The 19,728-nt window shown below is 48.2% G+C and overlaps 1 protein-coding gene across 5 annotated transcripts; it reads right to left on the bottom strand.

Moving 5' to 3' along the window:
* Positions 1 to 3: 3 nt before the first annotated feature.
* tp53bp1 (tumor protein p53 binding protein, 1) lies at positions 4 to 19,277 on the bottom strand. 5 transcript variants are annotated; one of them, XM_079290124.1, is made up of 29 exons: positions 19,253 to 19,277; positions 18,758 to 18,999; positions 17,365 to 17,452; positions 17,203 to 17,284; positions 17,048 to 17,115; positions 16,817 to 16,945; positions 14,314 to 14,368; positions 14,065 to 14,225; positions 13,748 to 13,874; positions 13,551 to 13,645; positions 13,276 to 13,463; positions 12,026 to 13,115; positions 10,830 to 10,946; positions 10,564 to 10,743; positions 10,404 to 10,470; positions 9,589 to 9,681; positions 8,890 to 9,163; positions 8,371 to 8,439; positions 7,982 to 8,134; positions 7,464 to 7,672; positions 6,997 to 7,167; positions 5,540 to 5,922; positions 5,127 to 5,318; positions 4,732 to 4,902; positions 3,616 to 3,807; positions 3,430 to 3,524; positions 742 to 938; positions 328 to 464; positions 4 to 249 (listed from the first exon to the last, which is right to left on the bottom strand). In XM_079290124.1, exons 2-29 carry the CDS (start codon positions 18,935 to 18,937, stop codon positions 53 to 55), a joined length of 5,160 nt encoding a protein of 1,719 aa, XP_079146250.1. In that variant the 5' UTR covers positions 18,938 to 18,999; positions 19,253 to 19,277; the 3' UTR covers positions 4 to 52. The 5 variants fall into 5 exon arrangements, with proteins under 5 accessions (XP_079146250.1, XP_079146251.1, XP_079146253.1 ...); XM_079290125.1 differs by lacking the exon at positions 19,253 to 19,277 and adding an exon at positions 19,130 to 19,250; XM_079290127.1 differs by lacking the exon at positions 19,253 to 19,277 and having other exon boundaries at positions 13,276 to 13,427; positions 18,758 to 19,211.
* Between the last annotated feature and the right edge of the window lie 451 nt (positions 19,278 to 19,728).

The raw sequence follows: 19,728 nt of genomic DNA, 5'->3' as shown, positions 1-19,728 counted from the left end.
TTATATACAGCAGAGGCATGCAACGGACTAATGCTGAACATTTAGCACATGTTTATGAGGAGGAGGAGGAGGAGTAGTCGTGGCGGTACTGAGGCTTGCTGTGGAAACCCAGGCGCTCCCCGCGGATGACGCTCTGGATGAGCCACTCGGCCGACACCAGCGGGATGTCCTGTGACGTCACGGTCGTCTCTACTGATGCCGGACAGGCGCGGTCCGTCAACACCACGTCGTACTTGCCGGCAGGAATGTCTGCAGACGGAGGAAGGAAACCGTCAATAACAGACTCCCAGCGTAATACTTTGACATGGCGAGCTGGGGCCGTGTTACCGGAAGCATCTTTGTCCGTCGGGAACTGTCGGACACACGACCCTCCGCCCATGGTGACCAGCTGTGCCCAGAGCTCCACGGGCTTCTCAAACACCAGCAGGACCCGCAGAGCCTTGAACGGGCTGCAGCGCGGATGCCTGAGGAGAAAATATCGATGAAAACAAGCACCTCTGCCCGACACCCTTCCCAGAGGGGCAGCGTCTCCTCCTCGACACTGCAGTGTGTCGCAGTATATTATGTCAAAGGAACCATAATACAAGTATGCCGTAAGAAGTTACATAAACAAATGTCCTCAAATCATAGTACAGTATGTAAACGAATACATCACACGATGCAAGTATGCCACAGAAAAATATGCTCTATCTATCCATCCAGTAAAGCCAGAGAATGAAAAGCAGAAGAGGCTCATCTCACCATTCCACGACGGCCTCATCCGGCCCCACGCCGGCCGGCAGCAGGTAGTTCCGGTAGTTGAGCAGCTTGTTGTCTTTGCAGCAGTCTCGCACCCAGATGTGCGACACACTCGGCACACCGCTGGCCAAACACAGCAGGTACTTCCTGGTGCGACAGTGCTGGTCCGCTATGAGCAGACTCTGGTAAGCTGCCTTACACTGCGGAGACACAAAAACATGGATGGCTGCAGTATTCACTCAGTGTATCGTGTCAGGAAAGACTGATCACCATTCTTTAATGTGGATGTTCAATCGGTGCTGATGGTGACTGCAGTGCTGCTGTGTTGAGGCAGGAAGATGAGGTCACAGCTGCAAACATCTGTTCTTCCTGCTTTGGCTGCTGTCATGTGACCTGGCAGTGACGTAGTTGGAGGCGAGGAAGAACTACAGAATGTTTCAGCGTGGACGTCTAGTCTCCGCCCTCTGGGGGACCAGGGGGCGTGGCCTATAGACGGCTCAAAACCCCAAACTTCTTCGTTCCCCTTCGCTTGTACAGATCCTTTTACAGTGCTGTGGCTGACTGATATTCAGACATTTATTGGAGCCAAATGTATACGGACGAAGAAATGCAGCGGAGCGAGAACCCTCCTGGGGTCAGAGCAATGCATCCTGGGACATGTAGGCACAGTCAGCAGGAGAACTCAGCTCAATCGACTCACCATCAACTGATTAAACAGCCACATGAAAGACCCCGTACATAACCACACATCTTAAACTACATGCAGCGAGAATGTGACAACAGCACAAATAATAATTAAAGCTGCGAGCAGCGATGACCGCGCCCTCGCAATCTGCACGTCGGGGTGCCGGCGGGACTCCCGCCTGCGCGGCCGTCGGACGGCGCGAGGACTCTGGTTGATGCTGCCATTCAGTGCTGTGACCGTCAGACACTGCATGCAGGTTTAGAGCATGGCCCCAATATACTTTTATTGAAGTCCATATGTGATACATGTTCCTACCAAATTTCATACATCTAGGTGAAACGTACTGCGAGGGCTGCTTCGTTGAAATATTGTAGGGGGCGCTATTGAGCCGATTTGCCACTCTGAACCAATAAAATCATATTATACAACTACATTTCGGCCTTGTAATCTGCTTGCCAAGTTTGCTTATGTTTCGAGCATTTTTAGCCTCTCAAAATGACCTTCGTTGTTAACGGCGAAAACTGCATCGCCACGGCAACGGCGTTCGACGAAACATCAAAAGCTTCATGATCTGGCATTATGAACTTCTTGTATTTGTGTGGAACAAATTTGATATTGATTTGATTTACCTACTAAGAGAAACAAGCCAAAGTATAAAGACTTTAACTTCCTGTTACCAGTAGGTGGCGCTATGACTATGATTCAAAATTGGCCTGCAGATGTCTTCAGGCCTGGAGTCTAATCAAGCATGTGAAATCTGGTAAAGATCTGATGATGTGGAGTCGAGTTACATCAGTTTATTCGTTCATGGCGAAGGATCGAAATTCATTTCATCAACATTTGAGAGGGATCTGATTAATCTGTGAGGAGCAGGATGTCAAAGTACGCAGCGTACAACTTCCGGTTGCCACTAGGTGGCGCTATCAGTTTGATTCTAAATTATCATATAGATGTGTTCCGGGTCAGGATGTTATGACATATGAGAGATTTGGAGCAGATTCGACAATGTACGGCCGAGTTACAACAACTTCCTGTTTCGTGGCGAATGGTGTTTCTTTGACGCCACGCCACGGCCACATAGTTCGATAACTTTTTGATCTTTGAGTAACTTTTCACTGCCAAGGTCTCAAGAGCAGACTAGCCGAATCTGAAGTCAATCGGGTCAAATCTCTGGGAGGAGTTCGTTAAAGTATGACGCCTTGAAACGGTCAAAAAACGTCATAAAAGTAAAAAAGTGTTTGGTTTAGAGAAAACTTCCAAGAGGGTTTTTTGTGCGTCTCATCACGTTCCACATAACTACCAACTTTCATACAGCTGGGTGAAACCCGATGTTGGGGCTACTCAATAGGGGGCGCTAGCGAGCCAATATTTCATACCGCAGCTGGACACCCCAATCAGAATGCAATTTTCGCAAATTCTGGCTTACGTGCCAAATTTCACAAAATTCCCAATATCCCAAGCACCTCCTTTTTGCCATGAAAGTGGAAGAATAAGAATAAGAACAATAAACATTAGAAATACAAAAGGTCCTCCGCTCAGACTACGTCGGTGCTCGGGCCCTGCATACGATTTATCTGGACTAATATGTGACGAAGGAATCGAGAAAAATGACACCGTGGAAGTGTTTGGACGTTTATAACTTACTTGTATTTTCTAATTATTTGTTATTTTTATGCGCGTGTAACTTGCTCTTTCATCACCTTTGACGTGTTTTTGAGTTTCTTAAAAAGCACTTCCTAAATAAAACATTATTATTCTGTTTAAATAAGCCATGACCAGTTTTACTGATGTATGAAATGCTGTTAAACTCAATCTCACCTGAGATAACAAAAATAAATCAGCAACAAATGACCACAGATGCTTCACATAACACACTGAACAACATCTCACACTGTGTATTTGAGGGCTGAACTGCAGGTAGATTGATTTAAAGTTTAGTATCTGGAGTAACCTAATCACTCACAGCTACTGAACACTGGAGGGAACTTGATGTCCTGATCACTCACTTGTTCTTCGTTGAAGTCTTGCAGGACGAATCCTCCACCGGCCTGCAGCTGGGACTCCGTGTACGTCTTGTTATACGGACCCGTCTGCACGTACTCTGTGGAGAGAAAGAAGACAAAAGTACACGAATTATGGAAAATGAATCACGACAGGAAACGGGAAGCGATGCGGCCGGCAGTCCGCCTCACCGTCCTCCTCGTCGTCGCTGGCGTGCTTGTTGGTCAGCCGGTCGATCTCGGACGAGGCCGTCAGCATGAAGGCGAAGCCCATGAAGAGCGTCGTGTTCTGGGGCAGCGGGCCGTGAGTCTCCGCCACGTCTCCGGACCCACCGGGGAGATCGGTGCCGCTGCCGGAGGTGTTGCACAGGCTGAGCCGCTGAGCTGCAGACAGGAACACACACAAGTAGAGTTAGAGAAGAAGAGACAGCACATATACACGTGTATGTATGTACACACATATATACACACATATATTTGTATGCATGTGGTTGATGTGTAGTATCTTGTAATCAGTTCTTTCATCTATAAATCCTCAAGAATGTTTATGTTGCCTTCTGTGTAAAAAAGAAGAATGTGGAAGATGATAAAATGTTACTGGTATATTTAGTTGTCAATATCAACAAGAAGACAATTATATCATAACCTTTGGGTAAATATAACGCGCTGTCTGCGTCGCTGCATAAAACTAGAGTGGATTTGTCTGAACAGACCTTTTGCGCATCAAACATAAATAAACCGACGGTATTCAGACGGTTCTCGGTGATAAATCACCCGTGACTTTGCACAACAAAATCCACCCGTTGTCTTCCCGCCACCTGTGGACCAACACCGCGGTGACACCTGTGGACGTCATTAATTACCGGGTCAGCAGCAGCAGCAGCAGCAGCAGCAGCAGACGGAGACACGTCTGTCCTAAATGTCTCAGTTGTGCTCAGTACAAAACAACCACACATTACTGACAACAAGCGCTTCCTTGTGAGTGAATTAAGAACGAAAAAAAGATTTTTCTAAATGTCACGTGCTCAAAGCACCATGGAGTACAATGACAACACACAGGTTAAAAAAATCATGTTTCTCTAAAATAATTATTATAAAAAACGGTTTAAAAATTGCTAATCAGCTGTAGAGTGCACACAGCTGATTAGAACCTTAGACGAGAATAAAACATGTTTAAAATCTAAAACTAACTTTAACAACATCACGTTTTAAACAGGGTACAGAACAGATGAAACCCTGAAATTAAAAACACTAAAATCCCCCCCCGGTTCCGATGAGGTCATGGTTGCGGCGAGGTGGTCTCCGTACCGGCTCGGGCGCCCCCCCGGCGTCCTCTCTTGGCCGGCGACCTGCTGTTCATCAGCTTCCTCTTGCCGGAGGGGCCGGGGGTCCGGGGGCTGCTGGAGGAGGAGCTCCGGTTGGGGGTGTTCTGACCCTCGGGGGCTCCTCTGCGCTTCCTCTTCCCCTCCACCAGGTTATCTACGGAGGATATTAAACAATCGGCTCTTATCAAGACAATGCACCGTCATCAAGTTGGTGACAGATTGAATACGCTGTTTAGGATCTCCGGAATACATCCGAGTCACTGCAACGTCAGCGGTCATGTTTGTTGACGCTGAATCTTTGGTCACGGAGCCGCTTCATCCCTCAGCCTCTTCACAACACTCTACTTCATAAAAAAGGCCGTCGGTCGGCGGTGTTACCGAGGCTGATGTCGGAGGCCTTGGGCGGCGGCACGGCGGGCTCGTAGGGCCCGAGGCTGTGCTGCTCCCTCAGCCTGTTGCCCTGCTCCACAGACAGGATGATGGCCGTCCTGTTGTACCACTGCCTCTGGCCCTCCTTCTCCACACTGTAGAACAGATCCTGGCCCTCTGTTTTATGGCCCCTCACAACACCTGCACACACACACACACACACACACACACACACACACACACACACACACACAGAGTTTGTCATGTTATTCTTGTGTACTAAATGGGCTACAGCTGCATTTCAGGACAATAAATCATCCTTGAATCCTTGAATAGAACAACTTTAACTCTTTCTGGCTCATCCACTGATTTGAAGCCCCTGAACCACAAAGGTCAGAGTTCATTGGAACGTCCTCCCTCACCTATGCTGAAGTACTCGTCCTCCAGCAGAGCGGTGACCTCCGTCTCCAGCGGGATGGGGTCACACAGCAGGATGTCCTTCCCCACCACCTCACACTCGTAGCCGTCGTCGAACCGCAGGCGGAACCCCCCCTCGCCGGTGTCTTTGATGATGCGGCCCGAGTAGAAGTAGCCGTTGGACGTCCACTTGGCCACCACCCGCAGGCCGACGAAGCTGCTCCCGGCCGAGTTGGCCTCCTCCGGAGACGAGCGCAGCGAGTCGGAGTGGCTGGGCGGCTCGGGGTCCGCGGGGCTGACGGGGAGGCGTGGGGGGGGCATGCGGCCGAAGTGCTCGTCCTCCGAGGAGGAATGCGGTGGCCTCTGCAGAGAGCGGGCTCTGCCTCCCCTTAGAGAGCCAAACAGAGCGTCAGACTCGCTTCCTCCTTCACATGCAGGATATTATATCTGTACATGCGACATGTTTCCAATGTTACAATAAATGGAGGCTCTACATGCTTTATATTTCAAACTATTTACATTTCTCCTCTCTGCTCTGTGTTCAGCAGCAGCTCAGTCAAAGTCTCACTGATTTATTGTCACATGACTGTCGGTCTCTGATGAGTCACTCGTGGCTTCATGAGCAGCTCAGCTCTGGTTTAAACAAACGGTTTATTTGTGGTGAGATTTTAAATGAGACACGTGGAATCAAATGTTTTTAGTGAAATATCACAATTTTAAGCCTCGCTTCGGTTGCTTTTTTTGGACAGAAGCGTTCGTCACACATGATGTGTTCAAGGGCCGTGGTAAAAATGAAAATCTGAAACAACGATGGTTCAACACAGCTTCTGGCTGTGATAAACGGCGTAGTTTTGGTGATTGTTTGAAGAAAAGATGCTGTTCCATCATAATAAAGAGTGCAGCCAAGCTACAGACACTCAGAGCATTACAACAGTATCCATGTCAAGAGACGCGAGTGTCATTGAGTAACAGGCACCGCTGACCTCGAGTTGTTGGTTCAGCCGTCGCCACGCTGAGAATAAAACCACTTCTAATCAAATATGTGCATTCAGCAGCTTCACTGTAAGAATCAGCTCTGTGATGTAGAGTCCAGTTGACAGCACACTTAGAAAAAGAAGAATTATGAAATCCAAATATTTGACTTTAACACAGAAATGAGTGGAAATGAGTACCGGTAAGTAAAGCGCATTTAGACACACGTCACTGTACGTTTAATATCTCTGGGCTTTGGACTTATGGTCGGACGAATCTTATCCGACGTGGTTATCTTTGAGACGGAGAGTTTTCACTCGTTTATCACAGTTACAAGAAAGAAACAATGACTCACGACCGACGAACATGTACAGCTGCAGCTCAGAGTGAGAGGATTAGTGAGAAGAGGAAAGGTGAAGTGTTGTTAGAGGTGTTGTGGCTTCAAGTTGTTTCTGCTGAGAGTGCAGCGTGAGCCTCAGCGAGGACTCACCTGGACCTGGAGGAGCGGGACGGGGGTCGGCCCCTCCGAGCCCTCCCTCTGGGGGTGAGCGGGGCGAGGGCCCGGGACCCCAGGGTGTCGTAGCCTCTGCTCACTGTGACCACTGACCCCGCCCTGTGGCCCCTGTGACCCCTCTGTTGCTGCCCGCCTCCCCTCCTGGGACTGCAGACACACAGAGGGGACCAATGGGATCCGGTCAGGTTGCACGGGCACTGATCTGGGGGCTGTTGAACGGGGAGCGTTTAGCGACCCCCAGACTCGTGCCCGCGAACAACTTGTACCTGAAGCAGGCAGGGATCAGTGAATCACTGAGGAATCAGGGTGTTAGAAAGGCACAGCAGGTGAAGGAGCGACACAGGAAACCAGCATGCAACTACACACAGAGAAACCAGAGAGGCGGGACATCGGCAGGACTGAAGACAAGCCGCCATCGTCAGTGTTGGAGGTGGAGAGAGTACCTGAAGGCCCCTCGGCTGGGCGGCATGATGAAGTCCGGCCGCGTGAAGCCGCTGCTGCTGGTTCCTCCGGAGCTGTGCTGCTGGCTGGGGGTCTTGGACGACAGGGAGCTGATGTCACCCAGGTCACCGGAGGTCAAGCTGCTGCCTGTGCGGCACGGGGAGATGTCGCCGTCCAACACCTGGCAGTCCACCACGGGCTCCTCGTTCTCCTGGTAACGTACAAATGAACACAGGTCACGCTGATGTTAAAGACAAGAAGTGATACGTGTTCAATATATATTATACCGGCCAACAAACAACAACAACTAACATCACATTTACAAAATGTGAAGCCAAAGCTTCATGTGTTAAAGCTGCATTCTCTCTAGTGTTTTTGTTTACCTTTCACTTTAACCCTACGGACGGAGAACCAGAACAGTCACGTTGAGAGCCGGACAGATAAACAATGAGCTGAAACTCACAGTGAAGACGAACTAAAGCCGTTTAATAACTGTGAGAAATGAGAAAGTGTCGGTTACCTCGGTGACTTTGCGCTCCACCTCTTTGCCGTCCTCGTAATACACGTCCGTGATGACCCGTGTGATGGTGGTACGCACTTCCTGGATGGTGCGCACGTGTCTGCGGTGGGCGGGGGTTGTGGTTCTCCTAAAGGACGGAGACTCTGGTTCTCCCTTTAAGGCAAAACAAAATGCAAGCGCGTCAATGGGACGGACACACACACACACACACACACACACACACACACACACACACACACACACACACACACACACACACACACACACACACACACACACACACACACACACACACACACACACACACACACACACACACACACACACACACACACACACACACACACACACACACACACACACACACACACACTTCTGAATCTCCTTACCCTGCCAGCTGGGGAGCGCAGCCCCGGTGCATCGAAGCTGGTCTGCTGGGAGACTGTTCGCTGACGGAGCTGAGACACACAGGACAGAGTGATCAGACTGCACCTCCATGCAGCGCTACCTCAGAGCTAGCATAAAGCGCTGAGTCAGCGCTTTACTGCAGTAGATGGATTTGGACTTTAAATCACCAGACTCGCACAATAACAGAAACAAAGGAGCAGCTGGAGGCGACGGCAGATGGCTCACAGAACCCCCACTTCAAAACTACAGCGTTGGACATTTTGAAACGAGGCTGATATTTAACGCTGTTGGAAATATAATTCAGAAGACCTGAGATCATATTTAAAACTCAAAATCGAAGAATCATATTTAGGACTTTGAGACTTTTTTGTTGAAATCAAATCTTTGACTGTTTGCAGAAAGAATAACTTCTCCATCAGGAGCTCTGGGAGCAGAACGGTGTGCATTGAAGTCTCTCTGGACACATTAACCCTTTGTACTGTGGACAGTCAGTGACCCACCTTGTTGGACGGGCTGGAGGCGCCGGTGCTGTCGAAGGTCTGCTGAGCCGCCTTCTGTCTGGCATCCGTCCTGTTGGGGGCGGCCGGCTCTGGAGAGCGAGGCGGACCTCGTCTGTCCTCGGAGGGCTCGGCGGTGCCGGGAGGAGCCTTACGGGTCTCCTGCGGTGCCGCCGACGCTTCCTGTTGCGAAGGCTCCGATTGGCTGTTGGGGAGGCTGTTGCATCCCAGCGAGGACGGCGGGGAGCCCCTCTGTGGTGAGGCGAACAGCTGCCCTCTGGTACCGATGTACAGAAGGCACAGATATGACGCCGTCGGACTACGACGGTGTAACACGAGCATTGTAGGTTTCTTTCATGTATTCTGTACTTCGGCAGGAATCAAACCTTTTATTTGGATAATAATATCTACATATGATGGAAACGACCATAAAACAAACCAGCTAAATAAACTGTGTGGCTCTCGCGTCTCATTACTGTGGAGGTGAAAAACAGCACATCTCTGTAAACCGTTTACGGCAAGAAGCAGAAGAAACAAGTGGACTGAAGAGAGAATTCAACCGCAGGAGACATGTTGTAAAACAGCATCGCTCACATCTTACTGCTCCTCATGGCCCGAGAGAAGAAGTAGAAAATAACCATCCATCACACCTCCAGAAGTAGGTCTCACACACACACACACACACACACACAGTGTGCTCACCTGACAGGTGTGCTGTGGCCTCCAGCCTGGAGGTCCTCCCTGGCTTCCTGCAGTCTGTGCACCTGTCTGACACGACTGAACACCGACGGGCTGCTGGGAAATCAAACAAAAGTGTTAGTCTGCAACGAGTAATCCATTGAAGCGTTTAAGAAGAAGACAATCGTCTCGTAGTCGCATCTGTTATCATTGCATGATGCACGACACCCACATTTCTAACAGCTCCAGAGCTTCGTTAAAGGAACAGCGAGTACGTTTTAGTGGCATCTAGTGGCTTGATGAGCTCAGCCCCTCCCTTTCTACGGCCTCTTTGAGAACTACGGTGGCCTACGAGGAGGGCCGGGTACCTTTAGGATCCTAGTACCACTAGGGGCTGCTCTTATTGAGACTTGGTTCTTCGACTCAATAATTGTTTTTAAAAACATGTGTAGAATTAGAAGATATTAATAATTTAGATATAACTAAATATTGTTTCAACAGCAAAGTCCCAAAATAAAGTCAATACGTCACTGGAAACTCATGTCAATTCTCAATGAAATGAATATAATTTCTGAGTGACTTCATAAAGAATGAAGAACACAGAATGACGTGGGCTCTGACAGATACACATGAATGAAAAACACATCCCACCACCAGAACAGGTGCACTTCTCATCAGTTGGACCTTTAAACTATTCTCCGTGTGTGTGTGTGTGTGTGTGTGTGTGTGTGTGTGTGTGTGTGTGACACTGGCGAGGCTGAAGAGCGTGTTCAGCTGCTTCTCATCCTCCAGAGACTTAATGGAAGAATTGACTTCATGAAGACAGAGAGCCGGGTTACCTGGTTACAGCCTTGGCAACAGCGGTAACTTTGGGGACAGATCCGTCCTCTTCTGACAGCGCTGGCTCTGGGGGGGTAGAACATGTTGAAGTGTATTAAAGAGACGGTCCAGGAGGACGCAGGCTTGAGAGCGTGGAGGAGGAGGAGGAGGAGCTCTTACTCTGCAGGCTGAAGCGCTCCGAGCTGCCCTCTTCCACGGGGGTCACCAGCTTCATCCTCAGACTCAGCTTCCCGTCTCCCGTCTCCGTCGCGTCGTCCCCGCTTTCCCCCGACACGATGTCACTGGCTGCCATCGCCCCGTCAGCCGCCACGCCCGACTTCTCAGAGAAGGAAGTCATCTCTGCAGAAAAAAAACAGATTAAAGAAGCTCGGCCTCAGATCGTTCAGCAGACAAGTTGTTGTTGTTGTTGTTGTTGTTGAACCCACCGATGGGAGTGCTGTGTCTCAGCGTCTGCTTCAGCTGGCTGATCAGAGGGGGCGTGGCTCCGACCACAGGACCAATCAGCTCCCCTTCTTTAGGAAGCGTGAAGTGGAAAGAAATATCTGCAGTAAACAAATTAAAGCATTCCTGGAATCAGATTGGATCCAGTTCAGTGCACGGTTCCTGTTAAAGCCCGATCACAATGGGGAACGATGCGACTCTAACTGGGACACCACTTTACCTCGAATGGAACTCTGCAGAATAACCGTCACAGAACATTTCATGGGTTTTAGATGCAACGTGTCCTTGTTGGATCCTTGTAACACGCAGCCTTCGAGGGAGAACTCCAACTCAATATATACTCCAGAAGTCCACAAAACACCAACATGTGTATGAACGAGTGTTGTAGTCAACAGATCCCAAGTCATGACAAAGACCAGTGTATCGAGACCACAACAAGACCAAGACCAGACCAGTGAGAGACCCTCATTCAACATTCACACCACTGAGTTCTCAAACTGATCTGAAAGATCCACATTCCCAAAAACACACATCAGGATTCCTCTTCACGCTCCTCTTTTACCGTTTGTACTGTAAGTGTGTGTAATCAAAAGGCTCTGCAGCGGTGAGCTTAATGTGGACAGACAATCAGGGTAATGATGTCAGTGATATCCTCACAGTGGAGGTCTTCACTGGTCCTGAAATAAAACGCGTCTTTGTCTGAGGCAAGTCCGCTTAAACATGGCGTTGATGACGAGACCGTCAAAAAGAGTCTTGGAACCGATCTCGACGAGAACATAACTGGTAAGAAGGCGCTATAAACTTTCAGAAACACTGATATATTTCGATGAGGTCTGGAGGCTTTGGCGAGAGCGTCGATGGCTCCACAGCAGCCTCCGCCCCCCCGTCGGCACGGTGAACTTAAACTGCTGTTGAGTCTTTAAAGACGTCTGAAACCAGTTACACAGCAGTACATTGCTTTGCTCCTCTGGTACTCGTGTCTGTTCCTCTCAACTGGGGGCGTGACGACCGTCATGTCCAATTCATTCAAAGAGTAATTACAGTTATTACATTACAGTCATTTTAGAGGCCTGAAAGGTGCAACGAGATGATTCCACATAGAAGTCCCAACCCGTTATATGAGTGAAGAGTCACGGATATCACACCATGCTGACATGCAGTACGTCTATGCCCCGCTTACCTCCCGAGCTGTCACTCAGGCTCTTGTCTTTGAGCCCCTCTGGGTCAGGCCCCGCCCTCTGAGTCTGGGAGAGCCTATCAGGAGCAGCGTGGACCTTCTTGGCCTGAGCCTGGGCCTGATGACCGTTGGTGGAGATGGACTGGGAGCTGTTGGTCTTAGATTGTGGCGTCGCGTCTTTCTGGAGAGCCTGAGAGTCTCTCTCGCTGTCTGTGACAACGATGACGCTGTCCTCTCCTCGGTCTTCACTCTTCTTCTTCTCCTCCTCCTTCTCCTCCTCCTCCTCCTCCATGGGCTCAGGGGACAACAGCTGGCTGTGGGAGAGGGCCACAGCTATCCCTGAACCCTCCTCCATCACCTCCTCCTCCTCTACTCCACCCTGCCTCCGCTCACCCATCACCTCTTTCGCTGTTTGACTGTTAACAACCGCTCCACACTTCTGCGACGACGATTTTACGGACGGACTCTTTGCACTTCCTCCTTCCTTCCTCGAGTCTGCAGAACCCGTCGCCACATCCACAGCAGGCGCCCGAGAGATCGTGGGCGGCGAGGTCACACTTCGGGGTGTGGCGTCTGCAGGGGGGGTCTCCTGCACGCAGCTGTTATCAGTCAGATCGGAGGAATCCAACTTCGGTTGGGAGCAGGACACCACGTCGGCGGGGCTCGCCTCTTTGCCGTCACTCCCGCCGTCCTTCACGTTCTCTACATTCAAAGACGTCTTTTTGTGCGCTTCGGACTTCGGCGCCGCATCGGACGAATCCTTCTTGGCACATTCGCTGCGATGCTTTGGCGATTCAGCGGAGGCGGAGGCTTTGGAAGTGGCGGGAGCTTGTGACTCCGGAGGGACGCCGTTGCTCTCGCTCCTCTGATGTGAAACCACAGAGTCGCTGGCGTCGACGCCGGGCGGCTCCTCGATCTGAGTGGCCTGGCTGTCCTCCTCGAGAAGCTCCGAGGTCTGCCGAGCTGGACTACCGCAAGACAGCAGCAGAGGCAGAGTGAAGGAAGCCGACTCCGGCCGCTGAGACTGCGTCTCGCCCGTCTTCTTATCGGACTGTTGCGGTGCGTCCTGACTCTGCGTCGGGACAAACACGTCCTGAGAAAAAAACACACGTGGAATATTTGGAAGATTTTACTCAACAATTAGTCGATTAATTTAAATGTCAGTAGTGTGTCGTGTGCTGCAGCCTTACAGCAAGTAAATGAATGAAAAGACTGAATAAGTAAAATGAGAAAATAAATGAAGAAGTACATACGTGAGAGAACTCTGGCTGGGAGGGTAAAGAGAGAGTTCGCTCCAACACAAAACCAGGGGAATTCTGGGAGACGGGAGTCGAGGCGGACGGGTGTGGCTTAGAGGCGGCCTCCGTCTCCATCGGCTCCTCCTCCTTCTCTCCCGCTCGGTCTTCTGGGGGCAGCGAGGTATCCATCGGTTCATCGGCACCTGACGAGGAAAGTTTTAGCTCTTTTCACCAGCCGACTTGTTCCGTCTATTTAAAATTCAGTCGTCAAAGTCGGTCAAATCATTTACCGCGTTCGTTCTCTGGTCCCGTCGGTGAGCTGGGAATAATTAAAGGGGTGTGGCCGAAGGTGTCTGGGGTCGGGGCAATGTAGTCAACGGAGCTCCTAGAAAGAAGTGGGCAAAGAGAGAGCGAGCACAACTTCAGGGTATTTTCTGCGTTGTGCTTGTGAGTTGACAGCAATATGAGAGCTCCTCCTGTGACTTACTGGGACAGACTTTGCAGCACCAGTGTTCCCTGTCCAGACAGATGCAGCAGCCGCAGGGAGTGAGCCGGCGTCGCGGTCGGGCGACCCAGCTGCTCCGGCTCAGAGACCGTGCTGTCCACCGCAGCACCTGAGAGGAGCCCGAGGTAACGGGGAGGGGACAGAGAACAAGACAGAAGTCCATCGTTCATCATCATCTCCTGACAGCATATGTTTCTGTGTGTCGTCTACTGTATTTCGGGTATCGTGACATTCCTTCCCTGCAGCGCTAACGTTTTAGCCCATTTGCTACAAATCGTGGCACACACACACACATTTACCGGTCTTGTCGGCGTCGAACATGTCCTCCTGTGAGGACAGGATCTCACAGTCCTGCTCATCGGAGGCCTGCAGGCCCTCAGAGTGCAGCAGAGCCTGGATGCCCAGCTGCCTCCCCGACTGACCCGAAGACTCCAGTGAGCTGCTGGAGCTCACCTCAGACCTGGAGGAGGACAGAAACAAACAACACTGCTCACCCCAGGCCAGCAGGCGTCCCGCTGATGAGATTTAAACACAGAATGAAGCCGAACCTCACTGCTTTGTTGTCCGGACTCTCTGAAGTCCTGGAGCCGACGTTCTGCTCTGCTGGCGATGAAAAGAAGGTCGAAGTTAGGTTTGCTCTTTAAACGGTGTGAACGCTCTGATCAGGTACTAAATAATGAACCATTACACTCGCTGTCGTCCGGTCGGTCGCACACACACACACAGACACACACACACACACACACACACACGCTTGCAATTCAACAGCAGCAGCATCTCAGTGCACAGTGAGATAAGAGCGGTTGTTCTGGAGCAAACAGAACAATGTCCGATATAAATGAGGGATGGGACGAATATATTGGCTGTTGGCCATTAGGGGTGGGGGAAAAAATCGATACAGCATAGTATCGCGATATTTTGCGTGCCGATATTATATCGATACATGGACGGCAAGTATCGATTTATTTATTTAAATTTATTTTTTTTAGAAAAATCAAATAAAGTACTTTTTCAGTCCACTAGATGGTGGCGAGTTCTTTTCTGGTGAGGTCAGCAAAGGTCCCGGGTCAGTGTGTTTGGTAGGAAGTTGGTCAAAACAAAGATAGACATCTGTCCTCACAACAGGGTTCAACCTGCCAACAGCAGCCGGCTCATGGGGAGAGTGCAGCGCATCACTGTCTCTCTGCCTCGACGTCCACGCATCACAAGTTACACTGAGTTATGTAACTCTCATATCCTACTTATACAAGTTATAGTTCATATGCTGAGTCCACACGTTTGTATTTAGGTAAGTTGGACTACGTAGTGATACAAACAGTTCAGTTTGTCAGGTGCATGCTACATTTATGACATTGTTGGTCAGTCTGTCCGCTTGACAATCATATTCTGCTGCAATAAAAATGATTGAAGTGAGATGAACAGACTGAAAACTTTATCTTATCAGATAAAACATGTTGACACAGTTTTCCTTTGGGGACATCATTTGAAGTTGAAAAAAGTAATAAATCGCAATATATGTCATCACAATACTCATATCGCAGTATCGTGAGAAGTATGGCGATATATCGCAGTATCGTGATATCGTATCGCGAGATCTCTGGCGATTCCCACCCCTATTGGCCATTACTGCTTATTTTCCTGCAGACATTTTATTTCACCAGTTTCACGGTCTGCCTCTGAAGAACGAGTGAGAGCCGTTGCTCATCGGGCAGCTGACACATCGAACTCTGTGAATAAAGGCTCTATTTCCACCAGTGACTGTGAGTTTTATTTTGCTTCCGTTGTGTTCAAAATGTCTCAAACAAAAGGCAAAGGAAGAAGCCCCCCCCCCTGCTCCTGATCCGTCAGCAGGACAAGTTTAAAGAGAATCTGAAGTCTTCCAGAGTTTCAAACCCTTTGCTCCTGCAGAGGCTCTGAAAGGTCTCATATTACACATTCCTCAGCCCATCGATCAGCTCAATGATTGGCTGAAATCCAATAAGCTCCTCCTTGGCCTTTGACCTGTTGTTGTGGTTGAGATTTTGTGAGATGATTTCGTAGATTCATCAGACGGAGCAACCCAGATGTACCGGCGCTACGTACTGATGAAAGGGAACATGAAGTGCCTTCGTGAGTTGTTTTTCCTTTTCTCAGATTCTTCAAATCTCTAAACTCTACTGGAAAGGAACTCCGTCCTTCTGGGAGATCTTCCCACATGTGGTGCTGTGATCATGATGGTGGTGGAGAGCCATGTCTCAGTTCAGCTGGGTTGAGATCTGGTGAATTTGAAAGGAATCATTTTTATAGTGATCGAACCGCTGAGTGACCTGTAGCGCTCTGTATGGATGCTGCTGCATGTGTTGTTTCTCATTCATTCAGGGTTTTCCACAGTCAATGGATTCAAATTGAATTCTATTAAATCACCCAGGTACCAGGCCCGACTGCAGCCTTTTAAATGTGTAAATCATTGGAGAAGTGCAGCTCACGTTCTCCGCATCAGTTCAAAGTTGACGCCTAAATATCAATAAACTCCCAGCGTCTAGAAGTGTAGTCTTAACCCTCTGAACAGCAGAACCCGCCAGCAGGATTCATGTCATCTTTTCTTTAAACAGCCACCAGAACTACACAAGTTATAATAGACCGATGCTGTGAAAACCCACATTAAAGTCAGATTTCATCTCTGTGAAAGTCCTTGAACACATCATGTGTTTCAGTCAGAGAAAGGAACAAAACAAAGCTGAAAAGTGTCACAAACCACCAGAAGTTTCCCCAACATTGGTAACACTTGTGGGAAAATGAAAATAAGGAAGAATACATAGATTCCATTGGTTTTCAATTTTTGTAAAATAAATGAAACCAATTCAACTTGCGTTTTTTCTTTTTCGTGATTAATGTCATTATAACTGTGTTATTGTGCACTGAAGACATGTTTGAGTTCTCTCTCCTTCTCTTGTCCTGTTTCCGTAGAGGAGCACGACTTTTATATTGCTGTGAAAATCGAGGCCTCGAGCGTAAAATGTGACAGGAGCAAAAAAAGAAACCCCAACTGCTTTTGGTTCAGAGGGTTAATACCTAATTTGGTGCGTCTCTTGCCGTCTGGCTGAGGAACACCGTCGTCTTCTTCCTCCCGACTGTTCATCACTTCACCGCGCAGATCCTGACTCTGAGAGAGCTCCAGAAAACCAAATTGAGAGGCTCCCCCTGAAACACAAGACGCATCGATGCCATTAACACATGCCGTCATGTTGAACTCTAGCCTGGATGTTGGCGTTATTCTTCTGAATATGTGCGAGGAACTCGTACCCTCAGACTGAATGCAGTGTGTGGTAGAATCAGCTCCGGAATCCATCTCCGTGTCCTCTGCTGCACACCTGAACCAATAGGGAGCAGAGAAAGTGAGACGACGTTATCCTCGTCTGACCCCGAGCATCAAGTAAACATGTCTGGTCCTCACATACTTTTTCTTGTTCGGCGGGCAAATGTTTAGAACTTGACTTTCCTCCTCGAATGCAGAGCTGGGATTGGCCGCCATTAGACTGCCTAAACAAAGAAAATAGCATTGTTTTTATTTCGTACAGGATAAGTGAAATATAAGTCCATGTTGTTAGAAAGGCACTGACCAGGTTCAGCTTGGTTGTTACTCAGGGAGCTCTCTGATTGGCTGTCACTCTGAGAGTATCTGCTTCCTAGCGGGGAGGAAATCAGTTCCTGGAAAACAAAATCGTCACTAGTTTAACAAAGTAACGAACTTCATGATAAATCTCAACAATTCTAACTTTAATGGGACAATTTGTCCTCTTACCTGTAGCGCTATTCATCAATTCAGATTGTTTTGGTGTGAGTTTCCTATTTTTTGGAGATATCAGCCGTAGAGATGTCTGCCTTCTGTCCAATATAACGGCACTATGCGACACTCAGCTAGTGGGTCTTAAAAAGCACCAAAAAAATAACTTAGCAGCAACGTCTCTTCTCAGAAATCCTGACCCGGTTACTCAATATAATCCACAGACTTTATTGTGATAAATAGCACTGCACATAAGAGGAAAAATATGTATTTTTGATTTTGGGGTTAAGTGTGCCTTTAATGAATGACAGTGGTTTACATCGTCTCAGTCACTCCAGTCTGCTTCTGTTCCCAAACAAACTACTGTAAAAAGATTTCATCAAGTTGGCAGAAAATAAGATCAAACTTAAAAATGAATTATAAACAAAACGATTAAATTCTGAATATTTCAACCTCTCTGCTTCCTCAGCGGCATTTAGCTTTGTGATAAACTGTCGACCCGTCAAAACACATTTAAAGATTAAAAACATGTCTGGTGACTTGTCCAGAGTGTTCTCAGCCTATCAGCCTCTCGTCAGATCTCACCAAGTAACCTGAATATGGGATGGATGGATGTCTCCATCTGTGGACAGGTTGTGCTCTCATGGGGTTAGAAAAACCCAAAATATATTGGTGGAAAAGTGTCAACAAGACGGCTGACCAGCAGTGGTGGAAAGCAGCTGACTATGTTTACTCAAGTACTGTACAATCTAAAGGGTACTTGTACTTTACGTGAGTATTTCAGAAGAAAATATTGTACTATTTACTCCACGAAATGTATTTGAGGGTTACGTGATATTTTTCCTGATTCAAATATTTCACACAAAATTTTAAAATATCTTCTTTTAACTAAATGAATCGTTATAGAGTAAGATACCTGCGAGTGGTTAACAGTTTTCATGTCAACGTGATGATAAACGCTGCTCATGCAATAACCCAATGATATAACATATGAATCAGATTCTGTAACACTAACAGGGGATGTTTCTTTAACATGTTAAACTACTTCATTGGACAGGGAAACCTGCTTTTAAGTGCATATATAACAATAAACTATATGACTTCCTGCACCACTGCTGACCAATTCTATTCAAAAGACCACATGAAACAGTCTCAACTGCTGCATCAGAAACCAGAAACCAGCCTCGGATGTTGAAGTTACTTCGGTACGTAATCAGTTTGCAGCTCACCAGCACCGGGCTGCGGGACGTGGGCTGCAGGCTGGACAGGCGTCGGGCCAGCAGAGCTCGGTAGCTGCTCTCGGGGTCGTCCTCCAGAGCGACACCGTCCGGCTGAGAGTCCTCCACGATCAGACACGGGTTCTCGGGCTGAGGCAGGCTGGACTCCAGTTCACTTCCACCGGGATCCATGAGGTCGGGGCCGAGGACAGGAGACGGGATGCGAGTCCACAGACGGTTGTTGTTATTGTTACCTGGAAGTAGCCGGTGTTAGTATGTTAGCTAAAGGCTAGCAGCTAGCATGCTAACGCTCCGCCCACATCAACAACAAAGCGTGTGGTTGCGGCAACATTGAATAGTCCGTAAGGAAACCTCAACACACACCCGGAGCCTGAACGCAACATCGTAACTGATACGTGAACAAGTTATCAAAGTGTTGATTCAGTCATACATCTATTTAAACCAGATAACCAGTTATTATCTTCAGAAAAGACACGCACACACCACCTCAGCTCTGCACCGCTCCTCGCGGCAAAACTTTGAAGAAGCGATTTCATTGGTCGGGTCGGCGGGGTGACGTCACGTGAGAAAGATTAGTTTTATGGTTCCAGGTTAGTTGTTTTTTTGACAGGTTACTGTAGCAGAGGGCGTGGTTTTTAAATCTTTTACTGTATCATATATTATCCTGTATTATCAATAAAGCCAAGGTTAAATAAGTAACCTACATGTCAACATTTTACACAATATCTATATTTCTCCAAAATGCAGTGAACCACAACTTTTTGGACTTGAATGAAAGATTATGTATTGTATAACATTAATCATAATCAAAATAGAGAGTAAAAAATGTCATAAATACAACATTTACTTTATTTCAAACTTATTGATTACTAGTGATGGATGGACATGAAAGCAAAAAACAAAAGTTATACCAAATGTCGCTGAATTTATTTCATGTGAATTTAAAGAATATATGTACACTC

Source organism: Melanostigma gelatinosum (genome assembly GCF_949748355.1).
Source record: "Melanostigma gelatinosum genome assembly, chromosome: 2".
Taxonomy (NCBI): domain Eukaryota; kingdom Metazoa; phylum Chordata; class Actinopteri; order Perciformes; family Zoarcidae; genus Melanostigma; species Melanostigma gelatinosum.
Note: the sequence above shows the minus strand (reverse complement) of the source record. Positions and strands in the feature narration are given on the sequence as shown.